General features: G+C 38.7%; 1 protein-coding gene across 1 annotated transcript; it reads left to right on the plus strand.

Moving 5' to 3' along the window:
- Nucleotides 1-15,901: 15,901 nt before the first annotated feature.
- LOC102397055 (olfactory receptor 52E4-like) lies at nt 15,902-16,879 on the plus strand. The gene has a single exon (XM_006053588.2). The coding sequence runs from the start codon at nt 15,902-15,904 to the stop codon at nt 16,877-16,879; it is 978 nt and encodes a 325-aa protein (XP_006053650.1).
- Nucleotides 16,880-21,917: the final 5,038 nt, after the last annotated feature.

Consider the following 21,917-nt stretch of genomic DNA (forward strand, 5'->3'; position numbering starts at 1 on the left):
TATTTTAATTCCTCAAGTCAACTCTCCTACACTTTTCAACTAATTCCAGTGTCTGTCAGAATCTCTTAAAAAGAAAAAATTCTGAGAAATTCTGTTATGGTTACAATTATAAAAGTTGGTTTTATACTGAACACCTTTGGCTAAAGACATCTACAAGGCAATTTCTCTTGGAATATGGGAGGAAGTCATGAACAAGAACTTGAAGCAGCTTCTGGAGCTCTAATCCTCTGCTCAGATATAGGAATTCATTCAGTTTAGAAGTTATTGTTTATGACTTCTAGACAATGATTATGGATATTCTGCAAATAATTAAAGATGCATGAAGGATGAAACCAAAATGATTCTAGGATTTGTCATCATATTGTAGAACCAATCTATGAAGGCAGAATTTGGTGAAAAAGAATACCCACCATAGGGTCAAGATGGTCACTGTTTAAAGGAGAGTCATGATACTTAAACTACAGGGGAATGAAAAACTTCTCCCGTGTAGCACCAGCTACAATAAATAATAATAAAGGCTTCCAATATACTGAATAATTCAATAACAAGGTCTGAGAGAGGAGGCATATTTTAAAGCTTGAAGTAATGAGTGTAGCCACAAGGAGAAAAAATAAAATTATGGATTGCGTAGGAAGTGTGTCTTCTATAAATGGAAAAAACTTGCAGAAGCAATAATGGTTGAGCGCTGCCTATCTCTAACACATACCAAGAGTAGGTATTTACCCCACCTGCAAACATATAGATAAAAAGACCCACAAATTACTTAGCACCATGTTTTATGATTAATCATATTTATATTATGTGTTGGAAATAACTAATGTGAACTTTTGAATCTAGGTTATAGAAGGAAATACAGACTTGTTCTCTCCTCTCTGCCTGAGCTTTGCCTTCCTTCCCTTATCCTTTTCATCTCTTCCTCCTCCATCTCCTTTTCCTTCTTCTCTCTCTCACTTATGTGTAAGCATTCCAGCTTCCCTGAAGCTGCCATGATATCATGTATAGATGGAGAAAGATTAATGAGGCTTCCTAGCTGTACAAGCCCTTACCTATTTATATTCATTCAGCCCAGACACCAGACTTTGGAGTAGGTCAGCATTCAGATGATTTAAGCATTCTATCTGATACCAAACTAAACTAGCCTTCAAATGCCCCAGCCAGTACCTACAGGAGCAGAAACAAAGTCTCCCTCTGAGCACTGACTAAAAAGTCAGATTTGTAAGCAAAATAAAATTGTTGATTTCTGCTACTAGTTTTTACTAAAATTTATTTATTTATCTGGTTGCACTGGTTCTTCATTACTACATGCAGGCTTTCTCTAGTTGAGGTGAGTAGGGGATACTCTTCATTGCAGTGCATGGGTCTCTCATTGCAGTGGTTTCTCTTGTCGCAGAGAATAAGCTTTATTGCACATGGCCTTCAGTCGTTGTGGCACATGGGCTTAGTTGTTCCATGGCATGTGGAATCTTCCTGGACCAGAGATCAAAACCATGTCCCCTGCACTGGCAGGTGGACTCCCATCTACTGTACCACCATGGAAGTCCTCAACAACTAGTTTTGAAGTGGTTTGTTATCAACAATAAATAACAGATACCATGATTTACATTAAAAATTTTCCTTATGGTTAATTTAGCCTAATATGACTAAGAAAATGTTTCTCTACCCAGTGTTTATAGTTATCTAGAATTGGCCAAACTGTAATTCCTGAGAGAGTAATTCCCACAAGATCACTCTCACTTCAGATGTCATCAGCTAGTTCAGGTTCCCCCAGCTGATTAAAAATTGGGGGGTCATAATGATTACCCTCATGTTCAATACTTTTCTAGAGAAATCATGAAAACTTAGAAAAATATACTTATGATTAAAATTTTATTATAACAAGAAGATATAGAGTAAAACAATAGAAGTAGAAGATATACAGAACAGAGTCCAGGAAGTGTCCAAATGGGGAGTTTTAGTCATCTTTTCCCTGTGAAATCATTGTTGTTCAGTTGCTAAGTCATGTCCAACTCTTTGCAACCCCATAGACTGCAGCAGACCAGGCTTCCATGTCCTTCACTATGTCCTGGAGTTTGCTCAAACACTTGTCCCTTGAGCTGCTGATGCCATCCAACAATCTCATTCCCTGTTGGCCCCTTCTCCTCCTCCCCTCAATGTTTCCAGCATCACGGTCTTTTCAAATGAGTCAGATCTTCGCATCAAGTGGCCAAAGTATTGGAACTTCAGCTTCAGCATCAATCCTTCCAATGAATATTCAAGGTTGATTTCCTTTAGGATTGACTGGTTTAATCTCCTCGCAGTCCAAGGAACTCTTAAGAGTACTACTTCCTCTTGGTCACCATTTGTGACAATACACAAGGTACTGCCAACCAGGGATACCCACATGAGCCTTTGAGCATAAAGAGTTATAAATATATTAAATATAAATATATTAAACTTTCCTCAACCATCTGAGTAATAAAGTAATTTAGTTAGAACCACTTTCACACTTCTCAGATTAGTAAAATTAAAACAAAATAATCACATAATCAAAGGGACTAGATCTGATAGAGTGCCTGATGAACTATGGATGGAGGTTTGTGACATTGTACAGGAAACAGAGAGCAAGACCATCCCCAAGAAAAAGAAATGCAAAAAAGCAAAACGGATGCCTGAGGAGGCCTTACAAATAGCTGTGAAAAGGAGCGAAGCAAAAAGCAAAGGAGAAAAGGAAAGATATAAACATCTGAATGCAGAATTCCAAAGAATAGCGAGGAGAGATAAGAAAGCCCTCCTCAGCTATCAATGCAAAGAAATGAGGAAAACAATAGAAATGAGGAAAACAATAGAGATCTCTTCAAAAAATTAGAGATACCAAGGGAATATTTCATGGAAAGATGGGCTCAGTAAAGGACAGAAATGTTAGGGACCTAATAGAAGCAGAAGATATTAAGAAGAGGTGGCAAGAATAAACAGAAGAACTGTACAAAAAAGATCTTCACAACCCAGATAATCATGATGGTGTGATCACTCACCTAGAGCCAGACATCCTAGAATGTGAAGTCAAGTGGGCCTTAGAAAGCATCACTACGAACAAAGCTAGTGGAGGTGATGGAACACCAGTTGAGCTATTTCAAATCCTGAAAGATGATGTTGTGAAAGTGCTGCACTCAATATGCCAGCAAATGTGGAACACTCAGGCGTGGCCACAGGACTGGAAAAGGTCAGTTTTCATTCCAATCCCAAAGAAAGGAAATGCCAAAGAATGCTCAAACTACCACACAATTGCACTCATCTCACAGGCTACTAAAGTAATGCTCAAAATTCTCCAAGACAGGCTTCAGCAATACGTGAACCTTAAATTTCCAGATGTTCAAGCTGGTTTTAGAAAAGGCAGAGGAACCAGAGATCAAATTGCCAACATCCGCTGGATCATGGAAAAAGCAAGAGAGTTCCAGAAAAACATCTATGTCTGCTTTATTGATTATGCCAAAGCCTTTGACTGTGTGGATCACAATAAACTGTGGAAAATTCTGAAAGAGATGGGAATACCAGACCACCTGACCTGCCTCTTGAGAAATCTGTATGCAGGTCAGGAAGCAACAGTTAGAACTGGACATGGAACAACAGACTGGTTCCAAATAGGAAAAGGAGTACGTCAAGGCTGTATATTGTCACCCTGCTTGTTTAACTTATATGCAGAGTACATCATGAGAAACACTGGGCTGGAGGAAGCACAAGCTGGAATCAAGATTGCCGGGAGAAATATCAATAACCTCAGATATGCAGATGACACCACCCTTATGGCAGAAAGTGAAGAACTAAAGAGCCTCTTGATGAAAGTGAAACAGGAAAGTTAAAAAGTTGTCTTCAAGCTCAACATTCAGAAAACTACTATCATGGCATCTGATCCAATCACTTCATGGGAAATAGATGCGGAAACAGTGGCTGACTTTATTTTTAGGGGTTCCAAAATCTCTGCAGATGGTGATTGCAGCCATGAAATTAAAAGACCCTTACTCCTTGGAAGGAAAGTTATGACCAACCTAGACAGCATATTAAAAACCAAAGACATTACTTTGCCAACAAAGGTCTGTCTAGTCAAGGCTAAGATCTTCCTGGTGGCTCAGACGGTAAAGTGTCTGCCTCCAATGTGGGACTCCCAGGTTCGATTCTTGGGTCAGGAAGATCCCCCGGAGAAGGAAATGGCAATCCACTCCAGCACTCTTGCCTGGAAAATCCCATGGACAGAGGAGCCTGATAGGCTACAGTCCATGGGGTCGCAAATAGTCGGACACGACTGAGCGACTTCACTTCACTTCACTTCAGTCAAGGCTATGGTTTTTCCAATGGTTATGTATGGATGTGAGAGTTGGACTATAAAGAAAGCTGAGCACAGAAGAACTGATGCTTTTGAACTTTGGTGTTGGAGAAGACTCTTAAGAGTCCCTTGGACTGCAAGCAGATCCAACTAGTCCATCCTAAAGGAGGTCAGTCCTGGGTGTTCATTGGAAGGACTGATGTTGAAGCTGAAACTCCAACACTTTGGCCACCTGATGCAAAGAGCTGACTCATTGGAAAAGACCCTGATGCTGGGAATGATTGAGGGCAGGAGGAGAAGGGGACGACAGAGGAAGAGATGGCTGGATGGCATCACCGACTTGATGCACATGAGTTTGGGTGGACTCCAGGAGTTAGTGATGGACAGGGAGGCCTAGTGTGCTCTGAATCATGGGGTCACATAGAGTCGGACATGACTGAGCGAATGAATTGAACTGAACTGAATCAAATAATACTGACAATTAGTGTCAATGTTGAGAAGTAGAAACACTATCATCTCTATATCCTCACTAACTGTTAATATAGAGAAATAGGAATCACAGCTGATGGGATGCTAAATATGGATCAACTACTTTCAAAATCAATTTATTAATCTTTAGAAAAGTTAGAGATACTCTACACCCAGGGAATTTCACTCCAAATATAAGTACTTGAGGCACACTTCACAAGTAAGCAAGATAGACTCATATTAGAATATTAATAACAATATTATATTTACAAATAATTATAAACCACCTAAATGCTCATCAAAGAAAAATGAATTAATTAAATACAATTTTTTCATTCAAACAAAGGAATGAATTAAATGTGGTATCTTAACTAAATAAAACATAGGAGGAGCATATAGATGCATATAGTAGTAATAAAAGAGTTATCAATTCAGTTCACTCACTCAGTCGTGTCCGACTCTTTGCGACCCCATGAATTGCAGCATGCCCGGCCTCCCTGTCCATCACCAACTCCTGGAGTGCACCCAAAGTCAGGTCCATCGAGTCGGTGATGCCATCCAACCATCTCATCCTCTGTCGTCCCCTTCTCCTGCTGCCCTCAATCCCTCCCTGCATCAGAGACTTTTCCAATGAGTCAACTCTTTGCATGAGGTGGCCAAAGTATTGGAGTTTCAGCTTTAGCATCAGTCCTTCCAAAGAACATCCAGGACTGATCTCCTTTAGGATGGACTGCCTGGATCTCCTTGCAGTCCAAGGGACCCTCAAGAGTCTTCTTCAGCACCACAGTTCAAAAGCATCAATTCTTCTGCACTCAGCTTTCTTCACAACCAACTTTCACATCCATACATGACCACCAGAAAAACCATAGCCTTGACTACACGGACCTTTGTTGGCAAAGTAATGTCTCTGCTTTTCAATATGCTATCTAGGTTGGTCATAACTTTTCTTCCAATGAGTAAGTGTCTTCTAATTTCATGGCTGCAATCACCATCTGCAGTGATTTTGGAGCCCAAAAAAATAAAGTCTGACACTGTTTCCACTGTTTCCCCATCTATTTCCCATGGAGTGATGGGACCAGATGCCATGATCTTAGTTTTCTGAATGTTGAGCTTGAAGCCAACATTTTCACTCTCCTCTTTCACTTTCATCAAGAGGCTTTTTAGTTCCTCTTCACTTTCTGCCATAAGGGTGGTGTCATCTGCATACCTGAGGTAATTGATACTTCTCCTGGAAATCTTGATTCCAGCTGTGCTTCTTCTAGCTCAGCTTTTCTCATGATGTACTCTGCATATAAGTTAAAGACACAAGGTGACAAAATACAGCCTTGATGTACTCCTTTTCCTATTTGGAACCAGTCTGTTGTTCCATGTCCAGTTCTAACTGTTGCTTCCTGACCTGCATACAGATTTCTCAAGAGGCAGGTCAGGTGGTCTGATATTCCCATCTCTTTCAGAATTTTCCACAGTTGATTGTGATCCACACAGTCAAAGGCTTTGGCATAGTCAATAAAGCAGACATAGATGTTTTTCTGGAACTCTCTTGCTTTTTCCATGATCCAGCAGATGTTGGCAATTTGATCTCTGGTTCCTCTGCCTTTTCCAAAACCAGCTTGAACATCTGGAAGTTTAAGGTTCATGTATTGCTGAAGCCTGGCTTGGAGAATTTTGAGCATTACTTTAGTAGCCTGTGAGATGAGTGCAATTGTGTGGTAGTTTGAGCATTCTTTGGCATTTCCTTTCTTTGGGATTGGAATGAAAACTGACCTTTTCCAGTCCTGTGGCCTCTGCTGAGTTTTTCAAATTTGCTGGCATATTAAGTGCAGCACTTTCACAGCATAATATTTCAGGATTTGGAATAGCTCAACTGGAATTCCATCACCTCCACTAGCCTTGTTCATAGTGATGCTTTCTAAGGCCCACTTGACTTCACATTCTAGGATGTCTGGCTCTAGGTGAGTGATCACACAATCGTGATTATCTGGGTTGTGAAGATCTTTTTTGTACAGTTCTTCTGTTTATTCTTGCCACCTCTTCTTAATATCTTCTGCTTCTGTTAGGTCCATACCATTTTTGTCCTCTATCGAGCCCATCTTTGCATGAAATGTTCCCTTGGTATCTCTACTTTTCTTGAAGAGATCTTTAGTCATTCCCATTCTGTTGTTTTCCTCTATTTCTTTGTATTGGTCGCTGAGGAAGGCTTTCTTATCTCTCCTTGTTATTCTTTGGAACTCTGCATTCAGATGCTTATATCTTTCCTTTTCTCCTTTGCTTTTCACTTCTCTTTTTTCATAGCTATTTGTAAGGCCTCCCAAGACAGCCATTTTGCTTTTTTGCATAATAAATATTTCTCTAGACATACAGGCAGAAACACAATTGTATCCCACAAATAAAATGTTATACCTGCATAAACATATGTGTATCTCACAAATAAAATCTCACAAATGATAAACAATTAAAATTCAGAAAAATGGCATGGCATAACACCATCTATATAAAGTTTAAAATATGCTTTAAAATATTATGAATTAACTAAGGATTCATACTTAAGTAGTGAAAATAAAATATATAAAATGTTATGGAAAATGGTATGATATAATTCAACTCTGAAGAATAAAAGTAAAACAAATATTACATGAATAGACTGCACAGGAGGCTCTTAATATTTTTGTAGCACTTTGTTTCTTAATCTACATAATGAATATAAGAACGTATTCTATATTGTTCTTTATAAGCTTTGTGTTTCCAAAGTAGACTAAAATAAAAGAAACCTAGATTTGACATTGGTAGGCATGATAACATCATAAGTCATCTGAAAACATACATTTAATTATTAATTATGTTATCTAGAATCTAGCTTTTCTTCAGTGTTTTGAGATATTACCATAGTTTCATAATAGACATTATACACTTGGACATCTATGTTGATGCCTTTTGCCCAGTTATTTATTTCTAAACCATAACCTAATTGTTCAAAGTAAAGAGTTTCATAATGCATTTTAATTTCTAGTAGAATAAGCTGCCCTCTGTTAAATTATTATCTTCAGATATTTGTTTTTCCCAGTTAATTTCAGAGTCATTTTGCCAAAATTTCAAGCAAAGTAGATAAAAACTTATGTGAATTTTGCCTTGAATGTACAAATTCATTTAAGGAGAAGTTATAGTCTTCAAACATAGGCATGCTTTTGGTGTTTATAGACACAAGACACAAACAGACACAAACAAAAACATGTGAAATCTTATGAAATAGGATACATTTTAAGTTCATATTAAAATGAGCTGATTCATCTGCTTATTCATTCATTTGACATTTATATTTGCCCACTATTTGGGCTTACCTGGTGGCTCAGTAGGTAAAGAAGTTGCCTGCAATGCAGGAGACTGCCGGCAATGCAGGAAACTTGGGTTCAGTCCTTGGGTCAGGAAGATCCCTGGAGATGGAAATGGCAACCCACTTCAATATTCTTGTTTGGGGAATCCCATGGACAGAGGAGGCTGGCAGTCTTCAGTCCTTGGGATTGCAAGAGTAGGACATGACTTAGCAAAACTAAACTACCTACTATTTGCCATATATGATGTTAGTGAGAGGCATACAGGATCTGGAGAGAAATCAGATGGGAATCATTGTCCAGAAAGTTAAGGTTAAAAGTTTTGATTAAAATGAGGATCCTCTGGTCAATAACAGAAGGTGCTTGATAGAATTGGGGACATATTATGCAAGAAAAGTTTCTTTAGTAGCTTTCATGTATTTGACAGGACCAAAGATAAAATAATGGGAAGGAGGACTAGGAAGAAATGATTATTTTTTTCTTGTTACCTGTCATTATAGCCCCTCAGGGCCAACTTGGAACAGTGAGAAAAGCAAATGACTGAGCCCAGAATTTTTGCCTGTTATTAGAGCTGCAGCAACTGCCTGGTGCTTGAGCAGCAGCTGTGAGGCACTGGAGTGATTGTGAAGTGATACCCCACATCCAAGGACAAAGGAGAAGCCCCAGCAAATGGTAGGAGGGGCAAAATCACAGTTAGAATCAAACCCCATACCCACCAGAGACGCTCAGAGCGCTCAAACATACCTTGTACATGTCAGGACCCAGAAGCCTCACAGAGACTGAGACAGAACTGTATGTGAGTGTCTCTTGAAGAGGTATGGGTCAGCAGTGGACTGCTGCCGGGGCAGGGGCTCTGGGTGCAGTAGACCTGGGTATAGCAAAAGCCCTCTTGGAGGAGGTTGCCATTAACTCCACCATAGAGCTGCTAGAACTTACACAGGACTGAGGAAACAGACTTTTGCAGGGTATAAACAGAACCTTATGTGCACCAGAACCCAGGAGAAAGGATCAGTGACCCCACAAGAGACTGACCCAGATTTTCCCATAAGTGTCCAGGAGTCTCTGGTGGAGGCTTGGGTTGGCAGTGGCCTGATGCAGGGTTGGGGGCACTGAGTGTAGTGGAGCTTGCATGGGACATTTTAAAGGAGGTTGCCATTGTCTTCATTACCCCCACTATTTGCCCCCCTCAGGTCAAATAACAGGGAGGGAACACAGCCCCACTCTTCAACAAAAAATTGGATTAAAGGCTTACTGAGCATGGCCCTGACCATCAGAACAAGACCCAGTTTCCCCCTCAGTCTCCCCCATCAGGAAGCTTACATAAGCCTCTTATCCTTCTTCATCAGGGGCAGATAGAATGAAAACCACCATCACAGAAAACTAACCAATTTAATCACAAGGACCACAGCCTTGTCTAACTCAATGAAACTATGAGCCATGCCATGTAAGGTCACCCAAGATGCACGGGTCATGGTGGAGAGTTCTGATAAAACGTGGTCCACTGGAGCAGGGGATGGCAAGCCACTTCAGTATTCTTGCCTTGAGAACCCCATGAACAGTGTGAAAAGGCAAAAAGATAGGACACCGAAAGATGAACTTGCCAGGTCAGTAGGCACCCAGTATGCTACTGGAGATCAGTGGAGAAATAATCCAAGAAAGAATGAAGAGACAGAGCCAAAGCAAAAACAACACCCAGTTGTGAAAGTGACAGGTGATGGAAGCAAGTTCCGATTCTCTAAGAGCAATATTGCATAGGAACCTGGAATGTCAGGTCCATAAATCAAAGCAAATTGGAAGTGGTCAAACAGGAGATGGCAAGAGTGAACATGAACATTTTAGGGATCAGCGAACTAAAATGGACTGGACTGGGTGAATTTATCTCATATGACCATTATATATCTACTACTGTGGGCAAGAATCCCTTAGAAGAAATGAAGTAGCCATCAGAGTCAACAAATGAGTCTGAAATGAAGGACTTGGGCACAATCTCAAAAACAACAGAGTGATCTCTGTTCCTTTCCAAGGCAAACCATTCAATATCACAGTAATCTAAGTCTATGCCCCAACCAGTAAAGCTGAAGAAGCTGAATGATTCTATGAAGACCTACAAGACCTTCTAGAACTAACACCCAAAAAAGATGTCCTTTTCATTACAGAGGACTGGAATGAAAAAGTAGGAAGTCAAGAAACACCTGGAGTAACAGGCAAATTTGGCCATGGAGTACAGAATGAAGCAGGGCAAAGGCTAATAGAGTTTTGCCATGAGAATGCACTGGTCATAGCAAACACCCTCTTCCAATAACAGAAGAGAAGACTCTACACATGGACATCACCAGGTGGTCAACACAGAAATCAGATTGATTATATTCTTTGCAGCCAAAAATGAAGAGGCTCTATACAGTCAGCAAAAACAAGACTGGGAGCTGACTGTGGCTCAGATCATGAACTCCTTCTTACCAAATTCAGACTGAAATTGAAGAAAGTAGGGAAAACACTAGGCCATTTAGGTATGACCTAAATCAAATCCCTTACGATTATACAGTGGAAGTGAGAAATAGATTTAAGGGCCTAGATCTGATAGACAGAGTGCCTGATGAACTATGGAATGAGATTTGTGACATTGTACAGGAGACAGGGATCAAGACCATGCCCAATAAAAAGAAATGCATAAAAGCAAAATGGCTGTCTGAGGAAGCCTTACAAATAGTTGTGAAAAGAAAAGAAAGGAAAAGCAAAAGAGAAAAAGAAGATACATCTATTTGAATGCAGAGTTCCAAAGAATAGCAAGGAGAGATAAGAAAGCCTTCCTCAGTGATCAGTGCAAACAAATAGAGGAAAGCAATAGAATGGGAAAGACTAGAGATCTCTTCAAGAAAACTAGAGATACCAAGGGAACATTTCATGCAAAGATGGGCTCAATAAAGGACAGAAATGGTATGGACCTAACAGAAGCAGAAGATATTAAGAGGAGGTAATAAAAATACTCAGAAGAACTATACAAAAAAAAATCTTCATGACCCAGATAATCACAATGGTGTGATCACTGACCTAGAGCCAGACATCCTGGAATGTGAAGTCAAGTGAGCCTTAAGAAGCATCACTATGAACAAAGCTAGCGGAGGTGATGGAATTCCAGTTGAGCTATTTAAAATTCTAAAAGATGATGCTGTGAAAATGTTGCACTCAATATGCCAGCAAATTTGGAAAACTCAGCAGTGGCCACATGACTGGAAAAGGTCAGTTTTCATTCCAATCCCAAAGAAAGGCAATGCCAAAGAATGCTCAAACTAGCACACAATTACACTCATCTCACACACTAGTAAAGTAGTGCTCAAAATTCTCCAAGCCAGGCTTCAACATTATGTGAACTATGAACTTCCAGATGTTCAAGCAGGATTTAGAAAAGGCAGAAGAACCAGAGATCAAATTGCCAACATCTGTTGGATCATGGCAATGAATTCTCGAAAAAGGAGGAGGGTTCCGGAAAAACATCTACTGATGCTTTATTGACTATGTCAAAACTTTTGACTATGTGGATCACAACAAACTGTGGAAAATTCTTCAAGAGATGGGAATAACAGACCACCCAACCTTCCTCCTGAGAAATCTGTATGCAGGTCAGGAAGCAACAGTTAGAACTGGACATGGAACAACAGACTGGTTCCAAATAGGGAAAGGAGTACATCAAGGCTGTATCTTGTCACCCTGCTTATTTAATTTAGATGCAAAGTACATCATGAGAAATGCTGGACTGGATGAAACACAAGCTGGAATCAAGATTGCTGGGAGAAATATCAATAACCTCAGATATGCTGATGACACTACCCTTATGGCACAAAGCAAAGAACTAAAAAGGCTTTTGATTAAAGTGAAGGAGGAGAGTGGACAAGTTGGGTTAAAACCCAACATTCAGAAAACAAAGATCATGGCATCTGGTCCCATCACTTCATGGGAAATAGATGGGGAAAGATTGGAAACAGTGACAGACTTTATTTTGGGGGGCTCCAAAATCACTGAAGATGGTGATTGCAGCCATGATATTATAAGATGCTTGTTCCTTGGCAGAAAGTTATGACCAACCTAGATAGCATATTAAAAAACAGAGATATTGGCTTGCCAACAAATGTCCATCTAGTCAAAGCTTTGGTTTTTCCAGTAGTCATGTATGGATATGAGAGTTGGATTATAAAGAAAGCTGAGCACCGAAGAATTAATGCTTTTGAACTGTAGTGTTGGAGAAGGCTCTTGAGAGTTCCTTGGACTGCAAGGAGATCCAACCAGTCCATCCTAAAGTAAATCAGTCCTGAATATTCATTGGAAGGACTGATGCTAAAGCAGAAACTCCAATACTTTGGCCACCTCATGCAAAGAACTGACTCATTGGAAAAGATCCTGATGCTGGGAAAGATTGAAGGTGCAAGGAGAAGGTGACGACAGGCGATAAGGTGGTTGGATGGCATCACTGACTCAATGGACATGAGTTTCAGTAAACTCCAGGAGTTGGTGATGGACAGGGAGGCTTGGCATGCTGTAGTCCACAGAGTTGCAAAGAGTCAGACGCGACTGAGTGACTGAACTGAAGTGCACTGAAGAGCCACAGCTTCTGCAGGGGAATCTGTGTGGATGTGTTTATGAGCAGGTGCATCTATGTTTATATTGATTAATTGTTTATATATTGACATAAAACAATTAATTAATTGATTATATTGTTAATATATTGATTGACCCAGCACGTTTATTTTGGCACTCACATTCCTCTGCCACTGTTTCACTCTTATTGACACTGACTCTGAACAAAGTTGTCCTACAGAGCCTGTCTGCAGGAAGAACTTGCACTACATCAGGATTTAGAATCCAGCTCTCTGAGTCCTATCTCTGTTTAGTCTTTGTGAAATTTTGTGATGGTTTTGTTCTGCATTGTGCATTTTGCAATGGACTTGGCAGCATACTTTTTGATGGACTTTAATACTTTGCTTCCTCTGGACTCATGAGAAAAGAAACATTGGCCAAATCTGGATCCAGTGCTTGAGAGCATATAAACAGGCCAGCAAAGATGTATCTGCTTAGAGACACAACCACACAACTTCCACTGCAGAAAGTTGGGACTCTAATAACATGAGAGACTATAAGGGCTGGGGAAATGTGAGTTGCAGAAAGTGACCTGAGGAGTGTCCATGGAAAAGCCATTGACCTGCAAATAGGTTAGAGCGAAAGTCAGGATATCAACAACGGGGGTTTACCTCTTTTGCATTTATGAGCATGACTACTCCAGCCATGGAGTAAAGCTCTCCTGGCTCTCCTACCTACACATGTATGGGAATGAGGGCCACTGGGATACCGAAACTGCAAAGCCCTAATCTAGTTCTAGATTAAGTTTTAGGTTCACATCCTGTCTCTCAGGCTCCTCCAGGACTGCAAAACACTGGAAGTTTCCCAGAATCCCTAAAGTCAACCAGCTTTATCTACTGGGAGCACAGGGCAGCCTCCAGAGTCATTGTTACACATAATAGTAGTGATGCATAGTGAGTGCGTTTGGGGAATCAGGGAGTAAAAAAAGAGCTAATTCTGGGCATTATGGGGGCCTTTATTTAGGTTACTTAAAGAGCCACATCATGAAGAAAGCCTGAAGGTGAGGAGTGGAGAAATGCAAGACAATGAATGTGCTCTCCAAGAGGCAAATGGATGTTTACTAAGATATGCCTACATTCATGTGTACACATTCACATGACCATATTTGAAGACAGTGTGTGGGACTAGTTTTCTGCTCTCTTACTGCCTTACATTCAGGTAAGTGGCTCTAGGTGAGTAAAGGCTTTATATTCACATTCTGGTGGCCTCATCTCTGAGCTTCAGTTGATCGGAATCTCATCCCCTGTTTCATTCTTATTTATTATTGTACATTTCTAGTCACTAGGGTCCCCTTGAGTCCCATATGAACAGTAAATCTGTATTTTTTAAATAATTGTGGATTGCTTTACTGTGCGAACGTGATACATGTTCTTAAAAAATTTTCCTCATTGATAAATGTGTATATTCCTTATCTGTACCATAAGTTTTCTTTTTCTTCCCTTTTTTCCTTTTTTACAATACTTTTTATTTTTTTTTATTTTTATTTTTTTAATTTTATTTTTAAACTTTACATAATTGTATTAGTTTTGCCAAATATCTTTTTAAAAAAATTACAGTGTAGTTGACTTACAATATTGTATTAGCTTCAGGTTTATATTTTAGTTATCCAATTTTTTTGTAGATTACAAACATAAAGTTTATTATAATATTATTGATTATATTCCCTGTTCTAGGCATTACATCCTTGTGACTTATTTATTTTATAACAGGTAATTTGTACCTTTTAGTCCCCTTCACCTTTTTCACCCCTTCTTCCACCCTCCCCTCTGGCAACCGTTTGTTCTCTGTATCTTTGAGTCCATTTCTTGCTATTTTTTTTTTTTAGATTCCTCATATGAGTGAAAATATACAAATAGATTCCAAATAAAAGTGAAAAAGAAAATATAGTTTTCTTTTCCTGTCTGACTTATTTCACTTAGCATAAAACCCTCTAAATCTATCCACATTGTCCCAAATGGCAAGTTTTTTTATGGTTGAATAATATTACACTGTATATATAACATCATAAATGTATATATTTAAATTCTTGAATAGAAAATTATATTATAAACTTAAGTTTTATTATTTTTAAAAAACTTTTGTTGACCTATTTGATCTTGTTGCAGAGAGGGCTATGTAATATTTTATTAATTTCTCATTGAATTTATTTTTGTTTCACATATTTTAACTTACAGTCTTTAAGTGAAAATACATTAAAAATAGATGCAATATATTCTTAAAATTTAGCATGTTCTGATAATAAACAATGAATCAATCTGTCCTTAATAAAATAGCTATGATAAAACATATTCTCTTAGATATTAATTTTATGCCACATTATTACTACTCTAATACTACAATGTGCTACTGTATTATATTGATTATATATATCATGATATCAAAATTATTTTTATGCTACTTTAAATCCACCTTTTTTCTCATTTATTATTATTTTTTAATTGGAGTCCCAGGTTGTTCTTTTAGACTGCAACATAGAGGGGAATCAGGAGCATGAAGTCAATAGCAGTATTAGCATACCAAGGTGTTATTACAAATTATAGCTTATCTGAATATAGTCTAGAAAACAGGGGAGTCAGTGCTTCATAGGATATTTTCAACCATAACAGTCTAAATTTCTTGCCAGATGGACACATGTGGGCTTGCAGGAAAATCCAAACTGTGCTGAATCTTCGGTGTTGAACTTTGGAAAACACTATGGAAACCTACAATTCTGATCAAATGGAAGTCAAACAGTCTGTGGTGGTTTTGAAGATATTCTCTTTTATTCAGTTTTATTGAGATATAGTTGATATACAGCACCTGTGTAAGTTTAAAGAATACAGCATAATGTAACTTATATACCTCATGAAATGATTATCACACTAAGGTTTGTGAACATCTGTCATCTCATGTATAAACAAAATTTTAAAGACATAGAAAAAATATTTTTCCTTTTGATAAGAACTCTTAGGATTTAGTCTTAACTGTCATACATATTTATCATATTGCACATTACATCCCTGGTACTAATTATAACAGAAACTTTGTACCTTTTGATTGCCTCCATCCAACCTCCCCAATTATTTTTGTGTATCTTAATATTCCAACTTTTATTTCTACTTTGAAAGTCTTGATTATTTTTAAAATCCAGGCTCAGTTGTTTCTGAATTGCTCTTTTCAGATGCTCCACCAGGGGGCCAGCATGACTGACTGCAATGCCTCCCAGGGCCACCCCGCTTTCTTCCTTCTCCAAGGCATTCCTGGGATGGAGGACAAACACAAGTGGATCTCTATTCCTTTCTCTTCCATGTACTTTGTCACCATCCTGGGGAACTGCACCATCCTCTTCATCATCTCCACAGAGCGCTCCCTGCATAAGCCCATGTTCCTGCTGCTTGGCATGCTGGCCCTCACGGACCTGGGCATGTCCACAACCACCATCCCCAAGGTGCTGTGCATCCTCTGGTTTGACCAGAGTGACATCAGCTTCGAGGGCTGCCTGGTCCAGCTGTTCTTCCTCCACTCCATCTCTGCCTTGCAGTCTGCCATCCTCATGTCCATGGCCTTTGACCGCTACGTGGCCATCTGTGAGCCCCTGCGCTATGCCACCATCCTTTCCAACAGCCGCATTGGGCTCATCAGCCTTGTGAGTTTAGTGAGAGCTGCCCTGCTCATTCTCCCCATGCCCATCCTCCTCCAGAAGATGCCCTTTCATGCCAGGCATGTCATCCCCAGCACCTATTGTGAGCACATGGCTGTGGTGAAGATGGTGTGTGTGGACACCACGGTCAACAGGGTGTATGGTCTGGTGGTGGCCTTGTTGGTTGCTGGGGTAGACGTCTCAGCTATTGCCTCATCTTATGTGCTGATCATCCGGGCTGTAATGCGGCTCTCTTCTAAGGAAGCCCACCAAAAAGCAGTAAATACCTGCACCACACACATCTGTGTCATGCTTCTCTATTACACCCCCCCACTTTTCTCTTTTCTTGCTCACCGTTTTGGCCATGGCATTCCACCTCATGTGCACACCATTCTTGGCAGCCTCTACTTCCTTGTACCTCCAATGCTCAACCCTATTATTTATGCAGTGAAAACCAAAGAGTTTCGGGACAAATTGACAAAATATGCATTCTGGAGAAAGGAGCCCATAAATATTACCTATGGTCAGAAACCTGTCTGATTATCTGGCACTGCTGGTTGAAAGAAAATAAAAAATCTCAACATAAATGAAGTTCCTTGAGGAATTAGCTCATGGAAGAAATACGTCATATTACAAATTATCTGCCAAAATTCTTAAGTTGAGAGTCTAAGACACAGGAGAACTTACTCTCACTATTTCCAAAGCAAGGCTACAATCTCACATTAAATGAAAAAATAACATATTATCTTCATCTAACATGGTAATTGAGAAAACTGAATGTGACGATGTACATAAAAGAACTTTGAACAACACACACTGAATGCAAGTAAAATGAGGTGGAATGTTTCCAAATGAAGAGAATATTGGTAGAAGAGAATAGTGGTAGAACTTGTCTACCACTTTGCCAGGAGAAGGAAATGGCAACCCACTCCAGTTTTCTTGCTTGGAAAATCTCATGGACAGAGGAGCCTGGCATGCTGCAGTCCATACGGTCACAAAGAGTCAGACATGACTTAATGACTAAAACAGAAACAACCACTTTGCCAAGGCTGGTCAAGTTGTGGGGGAAAAGGTTAAGATTATTTGAGGGTGAGTGAGTAGGTCAGAGAAAGTACACTAATTTATTATACCTGCTGCAAGAGACTTATGTTTGGTTTACAGGACTTGCTTCTTTGTAGAACTAGGGGGAATATGGACAAAAGACATAATCCCCAATTCCTAGAGAAATTCCAGTGGAAAAGGAGAAATGGGAAGCTCCTAAGCTTAAAAGGTGGATATGCCTTTAAACTAATTTCACATTTTTAAAAATTCTTGTTGTCAACTCTCCTGCTTGTCTCTACTAATTCCAGTGTTTCTTAAGAATCTCTTACTGAGAAAATTCTGAGAATGTTTTGTTATTGCTTGTAGTCATAAGTCAGTTTTACACTGGAAGTCATTGGCTATAGCCCTCTGAAAGGCAATTTCTCTGGGAACATGGAAATTTCATGGGCAAGTTCTTGGACAGTTTGTGGAGCTCAGATCTTGTGCCCAAACTTAGGAATTCATAAAGCTCAGAGGATATTATTTATCACTTTTAGACAATGATTTAGGATATAGTGCAAATCTTTCAAGATGTATGAAGGGTAAAGTCCCAAAATTCTAGGGTTGGTCATTATATTGTAGAACTAATATTTAAAGACAGAGCTCAGTGAAAAGACACCCTTGAAGCCACATAGCTACCATTTAGAGGAGACTTTTTTTTTTTTTGGCCATGCCTCACAGCATGTGGGATCTTAGTTTTCTGACCAAAGATTGAATCCATGCCCTCTGCAGTTGATGCGCAGAGCCCTAACCAATGGATCACCAGGGAATTCCCTAAAAGGAGACTCTTAAAACACTAATCTAGAGGGAAATAAATGATACTCCTCGAGAGTGATACCAGCTATAATAAACACTAATAAATTATTTATTAAACAATTATATATATTGTTCTTTGAACAATTAATTATATTGTTCAATCCAGTATATTGAACAATTCATTAACAAGGGCTGTGAGAGATGGAATATTTCAAAGCTTGAAATAATGGGCACAACCTTCAGGAGGAAAAAAAATGAGGCTTACTAGGAAATATTTCTTCTACAAATGGAGAACTAGAGTTAAAGGAAAGCTTACAGGAGAAAAAATGGTTGAGGTACAGAGTACTGCCTATCTGACACCACAAACTTGAAGATTAAACACACACATGCACAAATTACTCAGCATAATATTTTATGATTAAACATTAATTGACACATAAGTAGCAGTTTGTGAAGGAACCTGAAGCACTCATTAGCTGGAGGGGCTATGGTAGCACAAAACTTAATTTTGCTGAGATCCCTGTCTGATTTAATGAGTTACAGAAGCAGAGATCTGCATAATAAAATATTGCCTATCTCTCATATTTATTTTCTTCCTTTTGCTTTATGACTGGTTATTTTATAAAAATAAAAAGTCTATTTTTACTGAAATTATGAGCAAAACATTTATTAACTTGGGAATATAATGCATATTGGGAAAATTGTGGTAGGAAAGCTGTCAGCAGCAGATGATTCTGAGAAAACAGAGAGAGCTGAGAAACTCAGAAAAAGAAGCAAGTCTGACTCCATCTGTGTTTTTTCTCTTGGCCTGTTTTCTTCTTATTTAAAAGTGTTTTATTGTTTCTACTGTAAGATCAGCTTGATTCATCTCCTGTAGACTTGCTAACAAGATAGAATATGACATAGATATAAACTATTATTTTTCTCATGTCTATAGAGTTGTTTCTAGCCATGCAAAGCTAGAAAAATGTTCAAATGTTTTGTATCATGGTCAAGTTTAAATCATTTTCTGTCTGCTAGGTATTTGGATTTGAGTTAATAGAGAGTTGACTACCCTTCTATCATCTCCATTTTATGGAGAACTTAAGGTAAAGAATCTACCTGCAATGCAAGAGACGCAGCTTCAATCCCTGGTATGGGAAGATCCGCTGGAGGAGGAAATGGCAACCCACTCCAGTATTCTTGCCTGGAGAATCCCATGGACAGAGGGTTCTGGTGGGCTACAGGCCATGGAGTCACAAAGTCAGACACAATTGAGCAACTAAACAGCAAATATGCCTAGTAAGAGTCTCAAGCTCCCAAAATATAAACAATTAGAAAATAATTATATAATAGTAAATATATAAATAAGTATCTTGTAATAAATTTTCATGAAGGCAACATCTGACTAGAGTTTTAGGTATTGGGGCAAAAGATTTTGTAGCATTGGGGAATATAAATCTAGATTCCCCAGAAAACAAGCCTGAGACAAAAGCTTGCATATTGGCAGCTCATTTAGATATGTATTCACAAAATATGGCCCTTGTAAAACAGAGTGAAACAAGAAAGAGGAAAAGCCAATATAAGATTTTTGGTCCAGTTGCACACTGTTAGTGGAGACTATTGTCCAGCCCTGCCAGAACCATCTAAAGAGCCTTCTGAAATACATCTCAGAGTATTTCATCTTCAGGGGATGAAAGGACTTCTCCCAATGGCTCAAACAGGGTTCCTGGCCTGCCCAACAGGTGTTAACTCCAAGTACTTACGCACAACAGCAGAGCTGTTTGCTAGGGGTATCCATGGACTTGGGGAAGCCCCATGGCAAGACATTACTAGGCATGATCTGAGCTTGATTGTCTGATTATACCTGCTAGGAACTGGTCACAGCAGCATTGCTTGAATGGATACAAGAGAATTGTGGATGGTGTGCAAGAACTATCTAGCATAAAAATCTACACAACCAAGGCCTCACAGGCTTCCCAGGTGGCACAGCAGTAAAGAATCTGCCTGCTAATGCAGGAGACACAAGAGATGCAGTTTCAATTCCTGGATCAGAAAGATCCCCTGGAATAGGAAATGGCAACCCACCCCAGTATTCTTTCCTGGAAAACTCCATGACAGAGCAACCTGGTGGGCTACAGTCTATGGCGTCACAAAGAGTTGGACACAACTGAGCAAGTGAGCATGCAGGTGGCCTCACCATAAGCTGTGAATTTTCTTTGAGATTAAGAAGGGCTCACACCTTGAGTTCATCCAATAGATTCATTATTTTAATTTTTCAACTTCAAATAAAAAGTTATCTCATTAACATGGTTCAACGTCCATAACTATAGCTAACTAAAAAGTATTCTTAAAATATTTAAAAGTGTTTCTAGAAAGAAAAGAGCTTCTATAGATGTGTATAGTTATTCTCAATTCTTACTTCTTTTTTACACAGAATGAAATAAATAGTGCTACTTACTATTGTTGCTCTTTCTATTTTTGTTGTTAAAATAATACATGTACTTTGTAAAGCGAACAAATGTGAAAAGATACACAATGAAGTATAAAAGTCTTCCTTCTGCTTTTACATGAAACTGGTCCCTGGAAGTAAGCCCTTTAAATAGATTTTATGCATAATTTACTACCTGTAATTACTTTGCTATTTAAAGTAAGAGTATAGATACAAGCTAGATGTGATTCCTTTTTTCATAAGTATGACTTACATATTTATTTAACTTTGAACTTTTATGTGCAGCAGGATTTTTAAAATTTCTCTCTTTGTTGCCAATTGTAAATTTCCTTTTTCTGCCTCTTGACAAGACCAAGGAGCATTTTTCTTTGTTTTCATTTGCTTCATCGAGTCCTGGACTTTTCTACTTTGGTTCTTTGGTCAGCAACAATTCCCTGTGTATAATTCATTCTTCTTTACCATACACGAGACAAAAACAGACCTACTTCAAATAAAAATTAAAGACAAATAAGTCTATAGTTCCCTTTCCCTTTGTATTATCAGATTTCCAGTCACAGACTTCCTGTATTGAGAAGGACAATGTTTCCTCCACTGCTGCAGGATTCTTTTACCTGAAGTGCTTCTTGTATTTTTCCTCCATTGAGAAATATTTCCCAATTGGAGTTCATGCTTCATTTTGTTAAAATAAAAATACCACTCCACATGCCTCTCCTGAGAATCTCCCATGTATATGCAGGAGAGCTGATTTCTTTTTTGGAGGCTTGGTGGTATTCTCTTCTTCCTATCCTATAGTGTCAAATGAAGCTTTAAGTTTACTGGTTTTACTTTGTAGTTTAAAATAATAGTTTATTTCTGCTTGTGAAGTATCAAATTTCATATCATGTGACTGAATGTGCTTTTTCCAGACAAACCTATCGTCAGTTTAACATAGATTTTTAGATAGGTTTTCTATGCTTTTACTTAAAATAATACTGCTCAGTTCTTTTCTTAAAATGTTAGTCCCTGTGGCTGTTTTAATAAACCAACACATCTGTGAATAAACTAGCATATTCATAACTTCTCAGCTTTACTTTATTTAACTTTAGAGAAAAATATGTATTTATCTAGCCATGTATCTCATCGCATTCTTTGTTAACAACTCTATCAAAACATTTCAATATTCAATTCTGTGGCAATGATGTCTGCAGATAGGTCTGTATATTTAGATCTAAATTTTGGAGTCTGATGCTTTATATATGTGCAACTGACTGAGGACCTATTATTCAGGTGATAAATACTTCAGCTTCAGACAAACATTGCTTTATTTTTCTT

Source organism: Bubalus bubalis, chromosome 16 (assembly GCF_019923935.1).
Source record: "Bubalus bubalis isolate 160015118507 breed Murrah chromosome 16, NDDB_SH_1, whole genome shotgun sequence".
Lineage (NCBI taxonomy): Eukaryota > Metazoa > Chordata > Mammalia > Artiodactyla > Bovidae > Bubalus > Bubalus bubalis.